Genomic DNA, 20,146 nt, shown 5'->3' on the forward strand with positions numbered 1-20,146 from the left:
GAGACTCCTCCCAACCCCCACCCCAGACATGCTCCTCTCATCCCTCTGCTGCACAAACCCATCTGGGCTTACTGTGGAGAAAGGAAAACAAAACATACTCAGTGCAAGCCAGGGGTGTGGAAGGGAAGAACCAGTAAGCCCCTTGAGGCCCTGGTAAGGATCAATTAATTTAGAATTCACTCCAGCACATTGTTCCTGTCAAGGGGAAGAAGATACAGCCCAAATGATGAATGGTCCCCATGAAGCTCATGGGGCTCAAAGCCACCCGGGTCTCTCTCTCAGCTGGTGACAAGCAGACAGAGCTCATTCCAAGAAATGCACCCCATTCCCGCAGGCAAACCCACGAACCTTCCTCTCTGAGGTGTTCAGAGCGTTTCCTAGGGGGTGTGAGGGGGGCCTGCCTGGAGGAGGTGTGCGCACCCGCCGGGCCTCCAGGCGGTGTGGCTGACGTTCCTCTAACCCTTTTCCATCCTGAGAAGAAGCGAAGGTTTGGAAAATTAAACCGAGAGTCTCAAGAACGGTGTCTGCTTTCCTGAGGCATTGGTCCAATATTCTGAACCCAGCCAGCGTGCCAGGCGGAGCCGGGCGCAGGCTCGGAGGTGCTCAGATGCAGCCCTGAGCCAGGCCAATGAGCGCTGCAGGAGCATCAGCCCAGAGCACTGCGGGAGGTGGGGGTGGGTAATCCTCCTGCCTGCACCCTGGCCATGGCTCGTCCCAAGGGATGGAGCTGGGAGGGGTCAGGAAGGCTGACCAGGTAGTAACACCTGAGGCCCCGCAGGCAGACAGGAGCACTGGGGCAGGGTCCTGGCTTCAGTCCTGTCTCCCCCGGTGGGACCACGGTCCTGGGGAGCAGAGTGCAAGGCGAACCCCAACAGGCTGCGGATTGCTAAGCGCTTTCAGTGTGTTTCCCACGCAGAGGCGTTTTCGCGGTAGTCACAAATGGCAACGTGCTCTCTAATTTCCCAGTAACTAGAACAGGCTTTCAGGAAAAAGTCTGCTTCTTCCAGTCCGCAGGCGAGACCAAGTGGAAAGACTCCTGCCCAGAGAGGGTTTTGTAACAGGGACGGAATAAGGACACGGGTTCCCGGAGCCTGGGGAAAGTCTGGCATGAAGCAGACCCTTCGTGACGCCTCCTGCTGTTAGATTTCACGTCAAGCTCCCTTTCCGCCTCACTGGGGCATTTGAGGAGGAAATTCTCAGAAACCGAGGTTGCTGATCACTTCCTGGAAATGATCCAGAAATGGTGGGCCCTTCTGCTGTCACACCAGTCTCCCTGGCTCTTGTCCTTAATCATTTCTAAACAGAGCTATCTGCAGGGCAGCGGGACGCAGGACTCCGGGCAGCTCCCCTGTTTCTGGCACAGAATCATTCCAGAACCTTTTATTGTGCAAACAAAGAGACACAACAAAAGAGGTTGCGAAGTCAGGTCATGAGAGCCCACGTCTGTCGGATGGGGCAGGGGACAGTGAGGACAGGGATGGGAGGAATCCACAGCCGCTGACCCTGCCCGGACTCCACAGGCTGCTTTGATCCCATAACCCCCTGCAGCCCTAGAGGGCCCCGTTGTCCTGACTCATGCCGAGAAAACAGGCACGGCTTCTTTGCTCAAGGTCACCCCAGGCAAACCTGGGAGTTCTCCCCAGATGTCACCAGTCAATGTCTACACATTCTCTATGAAACACAGCACGCAGGATCCACTCGACAGGAAGTGTGTGGAACTAAAGGAACATTCCTGGGAACTGGGAGGTCCTATAAAAACTCGTGTCATGGGCTTTTAACTACACCCACTAACTCAAGGCCCTGTGCCTCCGACACCCACTGTGACTGGCTGGAGAATCATAGGGGCATCGTTGTAAGGTGCTTAGAAGACCAGGGGTACCACATGGCGGCTAATATTTTTATTAAACTTCAGCCTCCAACCTCTAAACCTCATTTCTTCTCAAATGTGAAATCCTGTTTGTAGAGTTTTACAGGACAGAGAATTTTACTCATATGATATCTGCTTTTGCAAATGTTTCCCAACACCTCTTGCCTGGAATGTTCGAGAACAGAGGCATCCGTACCCTGGAGGAGGAGCTGACGTCCTCTGTGAGTCCACCCGATCAGGGGTCAGCCGCCACATGCCAACTGGACGACATCCGGCCCCCCAGCTGCTTTTGTAAATAAAGTTTTATTGGCACATAGCCATGCTGATTCATCACATAGCATCCATGGCTGCTTTTGTGCTACAACCCAAAAAGTTGAGTAGTTACAACACAGACCGTATGACCCCACAAAGCCGAAAATATTAACTAACTGGCTCTTTTCAGAAAAAGTTAGCGGACCCCTGCTCTAAATCAAGATGAGGTGGTCAGAGAGAGCGCTGGGTAAGCTCTGTTCATGTAATGAGTGCCATGATGGTTCCCTAAGCTCCCTTCTGACTACAAACCCTGCAGCTCTCTGACCTCGGATGGGATTCAAGACCACACAGTACACTCTCCTCCTGCAAAGCAAATGCTGCCTGCCACCTCCCAGACTGATTTGGTTTCTTGCTCTCTTTTCCCATAAAGCAATCCTCTCTCTCCCGCGGACTCTCCCCAGTGCATTAAGAAGAGTTTGCCGCCTCTGCCTGGAGTCGATCCAGGCTGACTGCTCCCTCTGGGTCTGCAGGCGCCCAGGGAAGGCAGAGCTCTCTCTATGTTTGCCATCAGGGCGCGCCTCATCTCAGCCTTGGCAGGGAGGTTCCCAGGCAAACAGGAAGAGGCCAAGGGCCACCGAGCCCTGGTTTCCCTGAGCCGGCTCCTTCCCGACTGGCACATTCATCTTGCTTCTTCCCACCTATCGTCGACTGGAGCCCACCAGCAGGGGAACAGCCATGCCTTACCTCTATCGGGCCCCAGGGCCCCAGAAGCACCCGGTTCCCAAGGACGCCCGCATCACCCACTCCTCCGGCCTGAGCTTCGAGCAGCTGAGGCAGGCATGCGTGCAGAAGGGTGTCCTCTTCGAGGATGCAGACTTCCCAGCCGACAACTCTTCTCTCTTCTACAGCGAGAGGCCCCAGATCCCCTTCGTGTGGAAACGGCCAGGGGTGAGTACAAGAGGAAGTGGCGGGGGGGCAGGGGATGCCAGGCAAGGGTGTGGGCTCAGCAGCATGGCAGAGGGGAGCAAGGAGAGGTGAGGCCAGGCAGGGGGGCTACACACAGACACATCTGTCATGCACATGTGCCAGGTCTCCTGTCGAGATGCTGTGCCATTTGCAGAGAGAATGGCACGCAGTGGGCATCAGCAAGCCAGGGATGCTCAGGTAGTGCCTAGGTAGTCTGGCTACGCCCCACCCCCAGCTCTCTGCCTCCCATTGACGTGAGCCCAGGACTGAGGCCCAGAGCCAGAGACGGGCTTGTCGTTAAGCGGTGAGTGGGATACAAGTCTCAGGGGACACATTCCATGGGAACCCAAAGGCAAACACGCAGGGAGGGGTGGGAGGCAGTCTTGCCCCATGTGCTGAGGCTGCTGGGATACACGTGGGGCGTCCCGTGGCTTCTGCTGCAGCCCGGATGCTCAGCGTGGAGGGACAGTCATGCCGCAAGTGCTCAAGACCCATGGGATGGATGGAACACTCGGAAGCAGGGCCTCTCTCCCCAAGCCACGCATCCCCCTTCCCAGAAGGGGGGCAACGTCCAAGCTGCCCCACCCCCAACCGCCTGGAGGTGACAGTCCTCGGGCATCAGCTGGAGTCAATATTTGCTGTGCTGGATTAGTCAGGCCTTGATCTCCGCCCACCCCAGGCACCACGGGCTGTCATTCCTTCCAGGTGGGGACACCTTCTGGGCGGGCTCCTAGGCAGGTTGCTATGGACAAGGAGAGTGCAAAGAGGGCTGGACGAAAGGTGAGCCCCTGAGTGCTGGTCCCACCCTGCCACTGATTTGTCCCTTGACAGTGGTCTTGGCGCTTAACTTCTCTGAGCCGCAGTCCCCTCCCCAGTGAAGTGGGAACAGTAACAACCAGTGTAGACCCAGTATCCAGCAGCCGTCTGCAGCAGGTGGCAGCTTGATGGCATGATAGCTATGACAGGTGTCACCCCAGAGCAATGCCACCAACGGCTACATGACCTCCTCTCCGGAGCCCACACAAGCAGTGCCCGTAAGGACATGAATCCGTTTAGCACGGACTTTGTCAGGATTAACACTTGCAGCCGGACGGGGAGCAGGAGTGGCCAGAGGAGGCTCTGGGCTGTCCTAAACGGTCCCTAAGTGGTCCCATAAAGCCCTCAGCCAGCTGCACGGGGTGCTCTGGAGCTGGGATGGACCCTCAGAGTCGTCTCATGTCGGGGTGACAGCGACACCTGTGTCTGTGCCCCTCACGGATGAGTCACAGGATGCGGTACCCCCGAAAGCCATGACCTTGGAAGAGGTGGCTCTTTCAGCATCCCCAACAGAGGGAACGCGCCGAGCCTTTCCCCACTGCTGGCGGGTCCCACAGCCTCACTTTCCTCTTCCACAAAATGGGGGTCACAATGCTGCCTCCCTGTAGGGCTGTTGCAAGGATTACTTTGTTAACGTGTAGAGCAGGCAGAAAGGAGCCTGTAAGTAAGTGTCCTTGACGTGGTCACTACTACTCTAATGGTAACCAGATACTGACCCCTCCCGGGTGGAGGAAGGCACCTGCCTTGTGGTCTGCACAGCCACCCCCTGGCTTAACGTGTAATTCTGCCCCTGCATGCCACTCCCCTTCTTGCCAAAGCTGGAATTTCTCCTACAGGAAAGCGGTGTGCACACAGGCCAGCGTGAACAATGCCGCTGTTCCCACTTGTGCAGTGGAGTGAGGGCCCCGGGGCCTGAGGGAGTCCAGAGTCCCAGATCTCAGCTCTAGGAGGTGGTCCTCCCCACTACTGATCTCTCTCGGGGTTGCCCCAAAGGATGGGTGAGGCCGTCCTGCCTGCCCTCCACCCCCAGCCAGGGGCAAAATGGTTTCCTTATTTACCTTAACTCAAGTCTGCTGTTGCTGTCCTTCCCACAGATTCATTCTCAGAACCGTCCTGCCTGTCACTTTGTGTGCCCCTGAGACGGTCCCTTCTGTCCTCATTCCCAGAAACACACCTATCTGTTTGCAATCTGAGGGCTAGGCGTTCTGCAGACTTCTTACAGACGTGTGTGGAATAGGGAACAGGAGGCGGATGGGGGTGAAGATTGAGATTCTCCTGCGGGACGGGGTCCGGGGTCCCTGGTAGGCGGGTGGGCAGCCGCAGGAAGGAAAGGGTACGAGTTGCCAGTGTCCCTCCAGAAGGCCTCTGGGGCTTGGGTGCTGTTTCCTTATCTTCCCGGCACTAGGGTTTGCCTGTTTGGGCAGCAAGTGCGGAGCTGCCCAGTGGGACCCTGGGGCGGGGTGACCTCCTGCAGCACCACCTTCTTGTCAAACACAACTGCGCTCCCGGGTGGGGGAGTGAGCTCCAGAGCAGCCGGATCAGAAAAGTCAAGCTGACAGCAGAGGGCACCGGGCCGCCGGGCTCACCCTCCAGGAAGCCCAGGGCAAGGTGTGCACTGAGGGGGAGACCTTGGGGGCCTGCCGTGGTGGTGGGGCGACAGGTTCTGCTGGGAGAGAAGGTGAACTCCCCTCCAGCAGGCCTCACGGAAAGAGCTGTGTGTCGGAGTGGGGAGGAGTGGGTCTGGGGTCCAGACAGCCACAGTGCAGTCCAGCCAGGGGCCTGGCTTCCTGGACCCACAGCCTGAATTCCTCTGCTAAGAGCTTTCTTTGGCCTTCTTCGACTCCTCGCCTGCCTGCATCCTTCTGCTTCCTTCTAGGCAATTCCCTCCCTAACTTCTCAGCCTAAACCCAGGATAGCTCCTTGCTAGCCCAGGCTGACGGCTCCCTGGCAGCCTGTGCACACGGTGGCCTGTAGCTGAGACGACCCTGTACCTCGTCTCTGTGTGACAACCCTGCTACTTCCTCTGTGCCTCCAGAGACAGCCCCGGGTCCCCACACGCCTTCACAGCACCCCCCCCAGTCTTTCCCAAATTGTTAGAAAGGCCCCAAGAGGGAACTTTCCAGGCCACCTAGTCCTTGGCCTAGATTCACTCCAGGTTTGTCAAGACGCCTCTGATCTTCCTGTCACAGGACCGAAGCAGGGAACCCTCATCCTCGAGCCCCCAAACAGTATCTCGTAAGAACAACCGTACCACACATGCGGGACGGCCCCGGCACCCATGCAATGCATCCAGAATCCACGCAGAACCGTTCCATGTGCAAGACGGATGTGGGGACCATACAGGCGCTTGCCTACAGGAGTCACACGCTCCCTGGGCGGGAGACCCACGTCTGTCGGCCGGCACGGCCACATGCGCACACATTCTCGGAACCCGGCAACCAGACGCGAATTCGCTCACTCCCAGGAGCTCAGGACAGACCCCTGCGTCTACCACGCCTCGGGCCGTCCCACCACTGCAGCCCCAATAGCCAATTCCTGCTGACTTGATAAGAGCCTCCGGGTTTTCTCCTTTTGCACTTTTCTCCATCCGTCCGCAGTTTGAGGCCATGGGATGAAACTCTCCTGGGCGAGAGCAGCTAGCTGCGAGGTGGAGCCGAGAGGCGGTGGCAGCTGCAGGCACAGTTGGTGCCGTTGGCGGGATGGGCCAGCTGAAGGCAGGGGAGGGATGGGGGGCAGCGGTGGGGGGGGGGTCTCCTCGCCCACAGCCCATCTGGCCTCCGAGAGGCCCAGCGTCTGTCACAGCCTGCTGGGCAGGATCTGCCAGCCTCCAGAGTCCATCTTCCGTCCGCAACAGGGATGGGGGCCATGGCGGTGGGAGTTTGTCTGGCTAGGGCCCTACAACGCGCTGCTGTTAGGGGCTGGCTGCTGAAAGCTCCTGGGGGGCTCTTGGAGGCAGGAGCTCCAATGCACATTGTGCGCCTGGCCCTGAATGTCCAAGGCAGACATTCCAATGTCTTTGGACATTGGTCCAAGGAGACCAAGCCTGGGGAAGCTAGATGGCAGGCCCAGAGCCCTCTGCGGCTCAGGGAGGGCTCCTGCGGGGAGCACATTTTCCTGGTTTGCACCTTCCCACTGGCCTGGCTCGGAGCCACCTGCAAACACCCGGGGGACGGGCCTCCAGGAACGGGGAGAGAGCCGTGTGAAAGGGTCTGCACCCGCTGGGAGCCTGGCACAGAGGAGCTGCCCCCATCACCATCCACGGCCCTGCCTGCCATTCTGGAGATAAGGGTCATCCGGTGACACGGCTCCCGGACACCTGGAGCTAAGGGCAGGTTGGAGGAGCCGGCACTCAGGGTGTCAGTCGGACCTTTGTCATGTCTGGGTTTATGGGGAGACGATGGCAGGGTTCACAGATTCTCCTGGCCCAGTTTACTGAAATACTGGAAGCACACATAACCCCCGCAGTGCTATCGGGGCAGACGTTCGGGACAGCCGTTGCTCCACAAGGCTGACCCCACCCTGGGGGCCTCAGAGAGAACCCCATCATCTTACCCTTTAGCTCTTTGTCTTAAGACAAAATTTCTTCCTGCAAAGAAATCGCCATCCTCCTGCTGATACCTTGGGACAGAGACCAGAGGAGAAGTAGGGTCCCGGAGAGCTTGAGGAAGACCATTCAGGGCAGAGCTGTCCCCTGGGGCACCACCCAGGTGCTGGTAAGGATTTCTGCCTCCAGTCTTGTTTCTGGAAAGGGGTGGGAAAGGCCTCTCACTCCGCCTGCATTCGGAGCCTATTAAATGACCAAGCAGCCGCTGTTTGCCAGAACTTTCCTCCATGCCTGATGATTTGTTGTTTCCTCTCCCCTGGCCCTCTCAGGACTCCCTACTCAATTGTCCACATCCCTGAGAGGCCCTCCCTGATGGCTCCAGCTCACCCAGCCCCCGTCCCACACCGTCACTTTCCATCCTGGTACTTGCCGCTGTGGGACCCATGTCCGGACACGTGTCTATTGTCTGGTCCCCCAGTCCCTCAGCAGCTCGGGAGGGCAGGGACTCTCTCTCGCTCTTTGCCTTAGTCCCTGCCGGTGAAAAGAGACTCATGCCTCAGCGAAATGCAAAGAACATCTGAATTTTACATAATCGCTTTCAAATGCTTTTGTGTTAATGCTTCATGCATGTTCCTCTATAAGTATATGTAAGTAATTGTGTACACATAATAATATAATTATGTATATGTATAAACGTGTATGTACGTATATGTATACACACATACATGTACATACATGTATGTGTGTATACATATGGTGCATAATTTAAAAACACACGGAGTTGGGTGGGCGAGCATGAGTTGGTGTTTGATCCCGGGCACTGGTCCGTGGTGTGTGTATTACCTCATTTTAAGAGGAGGAATTTGAAGCCCACAGAGGGCACAGCGCCCGCAGTGGAAAGTCAGGATTCGAACCCACACCCCGCACCGCCGCGCTGCGCCTCCCCGCCCTGAATGCTAGCGGGGCCTGAGCGGCAATGGGGGTCTTCAGTTCACGGTCCTGCTTTGCAACTGGGCACGGCAGGAGCTGGTTGTTTGGCGTGGAGGGGCTGCCCAGGATCTCTCCCTCGAGGGGGGATCGACCAGAGCCAGGCCCAGGTCTGTGGCACGCTCCACCGGGAAAGCATCGGATACAGGAAAAGCCCTCTGCTCCCAGAAAGGAGACCCTGAGCCCGCTCCAATCACACACTACTTAGAACACCTTTGTTCTTCCAGGAAATAGTGAAAAACCCAGAATTCATTCTCGGAGGAGCTACCAGGACCGATATCTGCCAGGGGGAGCTTGGTGAGTGTGAGGGGGAGGAGCACGGGGTGGGGGGCGAGCACCCTGGGGGAAAGCAGGACGGGGCCTCAGAGCTGCCCCTACAGCAAGAGCAGCATGGGACCCCCCGGAAACCCAAGGGGCATAGGGTCTGGGGGGATGTCCCCGCTACCACCCGCTACTTCCTCCTGTCCTCCCTCCCAGTCTGCCCGTCTGCTCCCCTGGATGGAGCCCCCTGGACTCCAGGCTCCTTGCGCTCTTGGGCCCCTGGGGGTGGACACGCCTGCCGCGTGGGGCTCGGCTCACAGAGAACAGAGCGACCCCGCGGCTCTGGTCCAGCTCCCCGTAGCGTGACACAGCTCATACTCGCATGCATTAGCTCAGTCTCCAGGTCACCGTCCCATCACCCTTCCGATTTGACAGAGGAGACGCTGAAGCAGAGGGAGGCTGAGTAGTGTCAGTCATGGGAGTGATAGCTTGGAGTCAGGATCTGAACCTGCTCTAAACCATTATGCCACCTTGCCCTCCAGGGGGCTCAGGCTTTGGAGGACCCCCCTCCGGGAGCGTCACAGTCTCCTTCCTAAAATAGGCCTTGAGAGTGCCCCCCGAGTCTGTTTAAGTGGGTCTGGCATGTCATATTTAGTCCAAAATTGGACTGAGTCTATCTTTATCCCGTGGGAAAAAACAAACAAACAAACCAAAACAAAAAAACCTCCTAAAAAATAAAAAAAAAAAAAACCACCAGCGTTGCTGCAAGCTTATGAGGCCCGTCCTGCTGCTGAGTTTCCACTAGGGTCTAACGGTGGCAGTGGGTCCTACCGGAGCCTCCATGCTCACCAACCAGCCACACCAAACACAGAAGCCAGAGGCACAGACTGAGAGTGATGATAGTTGATGATCGATCGATGGGTAGATCCGTGGTACATTGACCCTCAAACAACACGAGTCCACTTATACATGGATTTTTTTTTTTTTTTTTTTGGATAACACAGCATCCGACTGTCCATGGATTTTCTCTTCCCTATGATTGTCTCACTAACATTGTCTTTTCGTTGCATTCCTATCGTAGGAATGCAGTACAGAATAGAGAGAACACACAAAATACGTGTTAATTGAATTTATGTTCTCAGTAAGGACTCTGGTCAACAGCAGGCTACTGGCTGTCGAGTTTCAGGAGAGTCAGAAGTTATACGTGGATTTCGTACTGTGCGCTGGGTCGGGGTGTGGGCTCAGTGCCTCTCCCCCCTTGTTGCTCAAGGGTCAGCTGTACACAGATGATAGAATTACACATCCTAGCTATGACTTAGACCTTTTGGGAAAAATTACATTCGGATCGGTCTTCACTTGCTGGGGGTAAGCCTGCTCTGGGAGACTCTGCCTGCCTCCTCCTCATCTCCTCTCTCATCTCTCCCTCCAGATTCTTCCTCTGCCTCCCCTCACTGCCCGCCTCCCATCCCTATGTTGCTACTCGATAGAAAGGCATTGTATAGCTCTTTGTGTTTCAATGTTTTGGTCTGTGGCATGAGTGCAAATGTCTAGTTGGAATTACAACTGCGTATTTAACCTTAGTTGGTGTTGATTAGAACTATTATTTTGTAGCACTTTTTTTTTTTTAAAGATTTTATTTATTTATTTGACAGAGAGAGAGAGATCACAAGCAGGCAGAGAGGCAGGCAGAGAGAGGGGAGGAAGCAGGCTCCCTGCAGAGCAGAGAGCCCGATGCGGGGCTCGATCCCAGGACCCTGAGATCATGACCTGAGCCGAAGGCAGCGGCTTAACCACTGAGCCACCCAGGCGCCCCTTGTAGCACTTTTTTTAAAAAAGATTTTATTTATTGATCTGAGAGATAGAGAAAGCGTGAGCAGGGGTGGGGGCAGAGGGAGAGGGAGCAGCTGACTCCCTGCTGAGCAGGAGCCCAACGTGGGGCTCGATCCCAGGACCCCAAGATCATGACTTGAGCCAAAGGCAGACGCTTATCCAACTGAGCTACCCAGGGGCCCCACTTTGTAACATTTTTATTACTTCCAAATATCGTACATAACATCTATTTAAACTATGAAGGGTGAAAATAAAATGAAGGGCTGTGAGCCTGACACCCCAAGTAAGAGCTAGAACACCACCAACACGATTACCGGCCCCTCCCTGCTAGCCATCGGCTCCCTGCATGCCCACCCAGCTGCCCGACGAACTGACCTTCAGAGGGAACCCTCTTCTGCCATAGCACTGATATGACCAATGCCATGCATCCCCACGGGCCCAGCAGAGAGATAAAGCAATACTGCTTTGTTGTTGCGTTTTTTTCCCTTTGCTTTACATCGCATGGATAGCACCGGCTTCCGAATCCTCCCTTCAAAAGCTCAGAGCATTCCTGGCTGAATAGATCTGAGCTACTGCACTCTAGGAAAAGAAATGCATTTTCCTACATTGGGCCAAGCCATAACTTGGAGGGCAGGGAAGACGTCAGCCCACAACAGGCCCCTGCACCCCCCCCCCAGACTCTGGCCCTCCAGGACCACCCCAGATCTGAGAGCAGGGACCACCCCAGAGCTGAGAGCAGGGACCGCCCCCCTGCCACCCAGGAGGCACTCCGTGAGGTTTGCTGAATAAAGGATCCTGGAAGGTTCTGGCTCCCTTCTCATTAGCATCTCCTCATCACTGCTCATTAGCTAGGAGCAGTGGACGCCTGAGGAACTAGTGGCATGTGCCCCGTTGCCAACACCCTAGGGAAAGCCAGAAGCAGGGCAACTCTGTGAGTCACTTTCCTGGTGCTAGACCCTCTGCAAGTCCCTCTTGCCTGTGTACAACAATCATTCAGGGCTCGTGGGCTCTATGGTATTTTCCAGAAATGGGAACCCCAAGGAAGCCGCACTGAGCATGCCGGGTCTTGAATTCCAATGACGACGGTGTTACCAACTGCCAACCAAGGGATCTGGGATGAGACAGAGAGGTCCCTTTGGGTAGATGGGTGCTTGCACGGGGCTCGTGGGCATCCGTGATAAGAGGTCCCCGTCCCAGCCTCAGGGCGGGCGAGGGGATGCGTCCCAGATGCTGGCACAGCCCAGGTGAGTGCCGTCTGATGTCTGGCTTCCCTTCGGAGCTGTCCTCTCCATGTATCAGTGTGAGGTCACGGCCGCAGACATCAGCAGACCTTGAAAATGAGAGGTAACCAAAGCTGCTCTCATCTCTTACTCCGCGGAGTCTGTGCTCTGGGGAGGCATCCGTCCCAGAAACGCACTCACTCCCCGAGCCCACGAGGACCCCAGGTTCTCAGGCTGCAGCACCCCCGCCAATGCTAAGGTCCGCAGCCTCGGCCCTGTGGCGGGGAAGCCTCTGGAACAGCACAGAGCCCATGTCTGACACCCCCGGACCACGACAGCTGTGCGTGGTAAACCTGGCACGGCGAGAGCCAGAAAGGGAGGCAGAAGGGGAGGACAGACGTACTTGCTGGTATTCCATCCGTTTCCCTAAATGTGGAAAAGATGTGGTCACCTCTGGAACACCCCACCCCCTCCCGGCATAGAATTTTCCATTCACGGTGAATTGGCAATGAAAACTGTGACGCGTGGCTTTCCTTCTGCAGGCGACTGCTGGCTATTAGCTGCCATCGCCTCCCTGACGCTGAACGAGAAAGCTCTGGCACGGGTCATCCCCCAGGACCAAAGCTTTGGACCCGGTTATGCCGGAATATTCCACTTCCAGGTAAGAGGGAGCCTCGGCCTGGGCGTCAGCTCTCTGGGACCCAGCACGATGCCAGGGGCCTCTTAAGCTGCCTGGTCATCCTGGAAGGAATGACCTCTCTGTGTGAGAGCCGCACCCCAAATCGTGCTGTGTCATGGGGTCACCTCCAAACGCACGAGAAGAATGGCACAGGCCCTATTGGGGACCCGTCAGTCACATGCTGACATCTGGGAGTGGGGGCGTTGGGAGTGAGGCCCCCCTCTCCGCTTCTCTCCTGTCCTCAGCCACAGCGCAGGTGTGAACGTGCAAGGAGGTCAGCTCAGCGGGCTGGGCCATCTCTAGGATCCCTTGAGCCAGCTCGCCCCAGATGGCCAGCCCCAACTCTGCACCTGCTCCGGGAAGCCTCGAGGCCATGAGCACCTACCCCCGCAGAGCTTGTGCGGGACCGAAGTCCCAAATGCCCCCGAGAAAGCCTGAAGTGACACTTGCTGGGAGGGTGATACTCCCACGGGGGAGCCCAGCTGGGGCCGGTGGTAGTGCCCCATGCCGTGCGGCCTCCCAGCATAACTCTTAGGGCCCGTTGCTGTGAGCCCAAGAAATATTCCTTCAAACGTGCACAACCTCGGCCAGTCTGACTGGGGCTCAGAATGTTCCCCCCAAGCTGGAAACCAGCAGCTCCAGGAACCCCTGCGTCTGCTCCCCTTTTCCTACTTTCTCCTTCTTCTTACCTCAGTGTCTCTCTCGGGCCAACTGAATGAGAAGGAACGCGCACACACACATGCACACACTCATACACACGTGCACGCATGCACGCGGATATGTGCACACGCGTGTGAGCACACGCACACAGGGACGTGGACACACACGCACACACACATCTATGCACACACGCTCACCTCGTGTTTGCACGCCTCGCACAACGGTTCTCTTGCCCCGCCACAGCCTCTCTCTCTCTGTGAATGACCAAAACAAATCAGTGGTAGAGTTTCCACCCCCCGTCAAGGAGGGAACTGAAGGGCGCCTGGGTGGCTCAGTGGGTTAAGCCGCTGCCTTCAGCTCTGGTCATGATCTCAGGATCCTGGGATCGAGTCCCGCATGGGGCTCTCTGCTCGGCGGGGAGCCTGCTTCCCATTCTCTCTCTCTCTCTGCTTGCCTCTGTCTACTGTGATCTCTCTCTGTCAAATAAATAAATAAAAATCTTTAAAAAAAAAAAAAAGAAAAAAAAAGGAGGGAACAGAAGATGAAGGGGAAGCTAAGACCCCGGCCTCTGGTTGACGGGACGGTGTAGAGAACCACGCTGTTGCAAGCGCAGGACAAGCCCACGGCCCGCCCCTCCCTCAGGAGAGCAAAGAGCTAATGAGCCCACGCCGCAGTGTCCATGTGGGACCCTGTCCCATCGGCCCGTGGCGTTGGTGGGTCGACACAGGGTCTTCAAGCCCGTGTCCGTGGTGGGCGGGAGGCTCCGCCTGTGGCTTGGTGGCCACAGTCTGGGTGGCCCATCATGGAAGCCATGTGAGATTTACCTCCAGAAGAAAGGGACAAGGGACAAGGCTTTAACAGGTGGGCTGGCCTCCCCTGGGACTCAACCCCATGATTTGGCCGACAGTTCTGGCAGCACAGCGAGTGGCTGGACGTGGTCATCGATGACCGGCTGCCCACCTTCAGGGACCGCCTGGTCTTTCTCCACTCTGCTGACCACCGAGAGTTCTGGAGCGCCCTGCTGGAGAAAGCCTACGCCAAGTGAGTGCCCCCCGCACGAGCAGGCCCTGTCTGGGAAGCAGGTCTCCACTCCCGGGGCCTTATCAGGGAGCTTCAGGGAGCAGGGACACAGGTAGACAGGTGTGGCCCAGGGGGACGACCCACCTGCCTGGGGCTTGGTTGGGGTCAGAGGTGGAAAAGGAGTAGCCTGGACAGTTTCCGTGTCATGGCCTCCTTGGGCCCGTCTTTGGGCACAGTGGTGACACACGTCCCTCCTGTGCCTGGCCTCCCAAAGAGCTGGGAGTGTAGGTGGAGGAAAATCTGGGTGGGTTAACAGAGCTTGGCTCTCCCAACTTCCCACCAAGCACCCTCGTAGCTCGAACATGTGGGCTGTGGTGAAAGGTACCATTTTAATCATTTGTAAGCATACAGTTCAGTGACGTTAAGTCCTGCGACCGTTACCAGCGCCCACCTCTAGAACTTGCAAAACTGAAACTCTGCACCCACCCAACTCCAGCTCCCCCTCCCCCAAGCCCCTCCCCGGCAACCATCCTGCTGATTTCCATCTCTGTGGATCTGACGAGCTGAGAAAGCTCCAGGTAAGTAGAATCCAAACAGTCATCTTCAATCACCTCCTGGATGACCTTGGATCCCTCCAGCACCCTTGATTTCCAGCCCGTCAACTTCTCAGCAGATGGCCACAGCAGCCTGCGTTCCGAGCTCAGCTGACAGCAGAGCTCCCCTGAGAGTCCCTCTTGGGTTGATCCTGGATCTTCAGGCCATCAGAAACCTGTCTTCAGAGATAGGAACCGCAAGAGCACTTGTGCTTTGGATAAAAACTTATGTCTACACAAAACCTGCACACGGATGTTTATTGTGTATTATTCATTACAGCCAAAAGCTGGAAACAACCCAGATGTCCTTCAAGATGAATGGATAAGCGAATAGTGGTACCTCCAGGCAATGGGACATTATTTAGTGATTTTAAAAAATGAGCCATCAAGCCCTGAAAAGAAATGGATGAATCTTAAATGCATATTGTTAAGTGAAAAAAGCCAGTCTGAAAAGGCTACAGGGATACCGTGTGATCCCAATCGTATGACGTTCTGGAGAAGGCAAAACTATGGAGACCGTAAAAAGATCAGCGGTTGCCAGGGGTTCAGGAGGAGGGAGGGACAGAGATAGGGTTGAAAATGTGGAGCACAAGGGATCTCTTTTAGAGTGGCAAAGCTATATCATACAATACTGTAATCGTGAATGCACCATTCATCTATCAAACCCATGAAACTTGACTACCGCACAAAGAATGACGCTTAATACATGAAGGTTTTTTTTTTTTTTTTTGACAGACAGAGATCACAAGTAGGCAGAGAGGCGGGCAGAGAGAGGGGGATGCAGGTTCCCCGCTGAGCAGAGAGCCCGATGTGGGGCTTGATACCGGGACCCTGAGATCATGACCTGAGCTGAAGGCAGAGGCTGAACCCACTGAGCCACCCAGGCGCCCCAATACATGAGGTTTTAAAAATCATTGAGAAGGATAAGGAATCCCAGGATAAAATGCAGACCACGCCTTTCATCTAACTGTACTGCAAATTTATGGATCAAACTCATTGCAGGGGTAGGAGAAAAAGGAGCTGACCTGAATGATGTGGGTATGAATGGGGTTTTTAAGACTAAAAGCAAAAGGAATCATACTCGAGCTTTTTCACTCAGGCTGATTAAGTTGCTTCTCAAAGGGGCAAGGATGACAATTCTGATACCATTATATGTATATGCCAATTAAAGAGATGGAGGGCACGTGGTGGAGCTAGGTTTCTCACTGTTGGAGAGGAGGTTACAGAGAAGCAAGGCGGGGAGGCTTAGAATGATGCCTATGGTCGTGGGTCAGGGCTGGAGACTCAGGCTGTACTCATGCTTTGTTTAGTAGAGATGGTTCCGGAGTGATCCGTGTATATATCCTGGGTCAGGGTACACACATCATCTCACTTTGTCAGCAGAGAGGCCCAGAAAAAATAGGAACCTCACGGGAATAAGCGCCCCTACTTCGCGGGTCTTGGTGTCTAATACCGTTGTTCCAATAAAGGGAATTTGGTAAAAGGATCCTTGGAGATCACACACACACTGATAGGGTTATGTCAAAGGGACACAGGAGCAAGCTGAAGGATGAAAGTAGCCAAGACTGGAACAGTAATTAGCAATAACATGAACAAAGTAGCACTGGATTCCAAACGAAAGTACAAAGTAATTATCCATGGGTCCATACTGATATAAATGACTGAATATGTAAATTGCAGAAAAGAATAAATCTTCCACATAGAAGAATTGCAAGTAATTAAATGTGGAGAAAAACCCCTTGCTCCTTAAGGGAGGACTGAACTTAATGGTGTCCTGCCAAAGTGGACAGAGTGGACAGGGGGAAGGAGCGTAACTACGGAGAAGCCTAACGGACATGACCTCCCCCAGGTGGTCAAGGCACCATCAACAGCGATAAGTCATGACGACAGTATGGACCCTGGATGCGAAGTGATGAGAGGGACATGCTACTCCTCTGGTCTTCCTCCCCCACACCCTTAACCCCCGTCTAATCAATAGAAAAACAGAGGACAGATCCCAGTCAAGAGACATTCTACAAAACACCGGACGGTATTCCTCAAAATTGCTGAGGTCATGGAAAGCAAGGCAAGTGTGAGACACTGTCACAGCCAAGAGGGGGCTCAGGAGACATGAGGACTGAATGTGACGTGATATCCCAGTGGGATCTCGGAACAGAACATATGAAGTAAAAAGTAAGGAAATAAGAAGAAAGTAGGGACTTTAATAATAATAATATAATATAATATATAATATTATATAATATATATTATATATAATTATATATAATACAATATAATAATATAATATAATAATAATGTGTGGGTTCGTCACTGTAGCAGATGTTTACACTGGGGGAAATTGGGGGAGGGGTATACAGGAACTCTACTATTTACAGACTTTTTTTTTTTAATTTTATTTATTTGTTTGACAGAGAGAGAGAGATCACAAGTAGGCAGAGAGGCAGGCAGAGAGAGAGGAGGAAGCAGGCTCCCCGCTGAGCAGAGAGCCCGATGTGGGGCTCGATCTCAGGATCCTGAGATCATGACCTGAGCTGAAGGCAGAGGCCTAACCCACTGAGCCACCCAGGTGCCCCCCAGACTTTTTTTTATAAATCTGAAACCGTTCTAAATGGAAAAGTTTATTTTTAAATTCAAGCCAGAATGTGTGTGTGTGTGTGTGTGTGTGTGTGTGTGTGTGTGTGTGTGTGTGTTTGGGAGCATGTGAGACCAGAAAGTAAAAGAAAGACCCTTGCCTTTTCTCACTCTGTGTATAACTAACACCCTCATGGTCAAGTCCTGTTCCCTGTTCCCTGTAAGATGAGGGAGAAGGAGGTTGAGAGAGGGAGCCCCATTCAAACCTCACAGCTGTCCTGGGAGGGAGCATACACCCATCACCCCAGTTTTGTAAATTTGGAATCTGAAGCCCTGGGGAAGGGAGTTGTCCCCGGAGCCCTCCGTCTGTAAGTGGCAGATTCGTCCCTTGATGCCAAGGCCCGTCAGGGACCAGAGTCCACGCTCTTTACCACCACACTGCCCTGCCCGCCTCACAGAGAGCCCAGGATCCTTGGAGCTGCATGGAAAGCTGCATCCCTGCTTCCCACCTTCCTTCCACAACACCCAGTGCAGAGCAAGGCCAGCAGAGGAGTTAGAAGAGTTAAAGGGGCACCTGGGTGGCTCAGTGGGTTAAGCCTCTGCCTTCGGCTCAAGTCATGATCCCAGGGTCCTGGGATCGAGCCCCGAATCAGGCTCCCAGCTCAGCAGGGAGCCTGCTTACCCCTCTCTCTCTGCCTGCCTCTCTGCCTCTGTCAAATAAATAAATAATATCTTAAAAAAAAAAAAAAAAAAGAAAGTTAGATAAACTCTGGCCACGGGGCGCCACCTGGTGGTCTTCCTTGCTCCCTGCAGCACTGTCCCTGCTTTCTCGTCACCGGCAGGCTGAATGGCAGCTATGAGGCCCTGAAGGGGGGCAGCACCATCGAGGCCATGGAAGACTTCACCGGGGGCGTAGCAGAGACCTTTGCAACCAAAGAGACTCCAGAGAACTTCTATGAGATTCTAGAGAAGGCCTTGAAGAGGGCCTCTCTGGTGGGCTGCTCCATTGATGTAAGTCCTCCCTTTGCTTGTTCCCGTTCCCAGCGTGGGGTCCTCGGGCTGCGGACCAGCAGGTGCCCTGGTCCTGGCGAGAGGAAGACCATGACTTCCAGGGAGTGGGGGTGGGGATGTGTCAATGTTTATTTATTGTCCTTAAATGAAAGTTTTAATTTAATGTTCTCCAAATTACAAAGTTAGGGCACACTTCCCGTATCAGGCAGAACGATCCTGCCCAAGTCCCAGCCCTGGGACACCCGGTGTGTGCCCGTCACACCCCACCTCTTACTGGGACAAACAGGCATGTGCCTAACTACACAACCACAGGAGAAGTCCGGTTTGAGTTGACTAAATGGAGTCTTACTCTATACTTTTCTGAGACTTTTTTTAAAAAACTACTTCCTATAGCATTAAATCATTCATATCAGCAGAGAGGGGTCTAACAGGATTTTTCTAATGTCTTTATGCAGGCCAACATACACACGTATAATGTTATTCTATCCAGTTGTTAGAACCCATTCGACTTCTGTTTCCTCTTGGGTTAACTTGGGAATGTCTTCCTTGCTACTAAGTTATCCCTTTCCTCTGTGTTTCCTCTGTGTTTTCAAGTTTGTGATAGAGTTGTGTGTGACACTGTTAAACGGTTCTTATCCTCTCTTTGGTGTATGGGGTCGTACTTCTATCTTGTGTTGGGCTACATGATGAGGGGTGGGATCAAATTCCTCTGTTTGGAGGCAAAAATTGAACTTTTCCCTGGAGTCTGAGCCAAGACTGAGGGTCTTCCTCTCCCTGGGAAGAGCCTGGGAACTGCTGTATGTCACTGTTAACCATCTTCGGGGTGTCCTGTGTACCTACCTGATACATGTCAGGCACATGGCTCTCAACTGGGGGAGCGGAAGGGGCAGGGCCAGGCACGGAGCTGGGTCTGGGCAGGTAGGGAAGGCTTGACTTACCCAAGGGGTCCAACACTGCTTTTCTTTCACATTTTAGATCAGAAATTCTGCAGAATCTGAAGCCCGGACGCCTTTTGGCCTCATTAAGGGCCATGCGTACAGTGTGACAGGAATTGACCAGGTAAGCAACGTGAACACCTGTGGATAGGGAACAGGAACAGACTTGGTGGTGCTGGTCCCTCATACTGACTTAGGGCATCACAGTTTACACCACACCTTCAGATGTTTTAGAGAAGGTCTCATGTAAAGGAGGCAGGCTGGAAACCAAAAGAGCAAAACAGGAGAGAGAGAGAGAGAGAGAGAAGCACACAGTACCCACCTGGCTTAGTGTGAGAGTCTTGGCTCATGTGAGAGTCTGGGCTTTGTTTTTTCTTTTCTTTTCTTTTTTTTCTTCCCTAATTCTGTATCAGTCTTGTAGTAGTCGGAGTTCTCTAGAGAAACAGAACCAATAAGATATCAATAGATGATAGACAGATAGATGATAGATGATAGATGACAAATAGGGAATGAGGAATTGGCTCCCATGATTATGGAGGCTGAGAAAACCTAAGATCTGCCATCTGGCAGGGCTCTCCCTGTCCAAGTCCAAAAGCCTGAGAACCAGGAGAAACAATGGTACAAGTCCCAGCCTGAGAGAAGAAGAGGACCAAAGTCCCAGCTCAGCAGTCAGACACAGAACGTGAATTCTCCCTTTGCCCACCTTCTCTAGCATTATTCAGGTCTTTGACTGATTAGACGAGGCCCACCTGCATGGGGGAGGGCCCTCTGCTTTACTCAGTCTCCCAATCCAAAGGCTAATCTCATCTGGAAATGCCCTACAGACACACCCAGAATGGTGTGTAACCAAATGTCTGGGTGCCAGTGGCCAAGTCAAGTTGGCATAAAAATAACCATCAAGTACTGCATGTTGGCTAACTGAACATAATAAAAA

At 54.0% G+C, this 20,146-nt stretch overlaps 1 protein-coding gene across 1 annotated transcript in view; it reads left to right on the plus strand.

Moving 5' to 3' along the window:
• The first annotated feature begins 2,741 nt into the window (after positions 1 to 2,741).
• The window catches only part of CAPN9 (calpain 9), a 40,596-nt gene continuing 23,191 nt past the window's right edge, over positions 2,742 to 20,146 (plus strand). Inside the window, exons 1-6 of the mRNA XM_047703489.1 lie at positions 2,742 to 3,067; positions 8,660 to 8,729; positions 12,286 to 12,404; positions 13,990 to 14,123; positions 18,109 to 18,277; positions 19,253 to 19,336. Coding sequence (XP_047559445.1) covers positions 2,855 to 3,067; positions 8,660 to 8,729; positions 12,286 to 12,404; positions 13,990 to 14,123; positions 18,109 to 18,277; positions 19,253 to 19,336 — 789 coding nt within the window. The 5' untranslated portion in view covers positions 2,742 to 2,854. The remainder of the gene's footprint in view (positions 3,068 to 8,659; positions 8,730 to 12,285; positions 12,405 to 13,989; positions 14,124 to 18,108; positions 18,278 to 19,252; positions 19,337 to 20,146) is intronic.

This window comes from Lutra lutra, chromosome 14 (assembly GCF_902655055.1).
Source record: "Lutra lutra chromosome 14, mLutLut1.2, whole genome shotgun sequence".
Taxonomy (NCBI): Eukaryota; Metazoa; Chordata; class Mammalia; order Carnivora; family Mustelidae; genus Lutra; species Lutra lutra.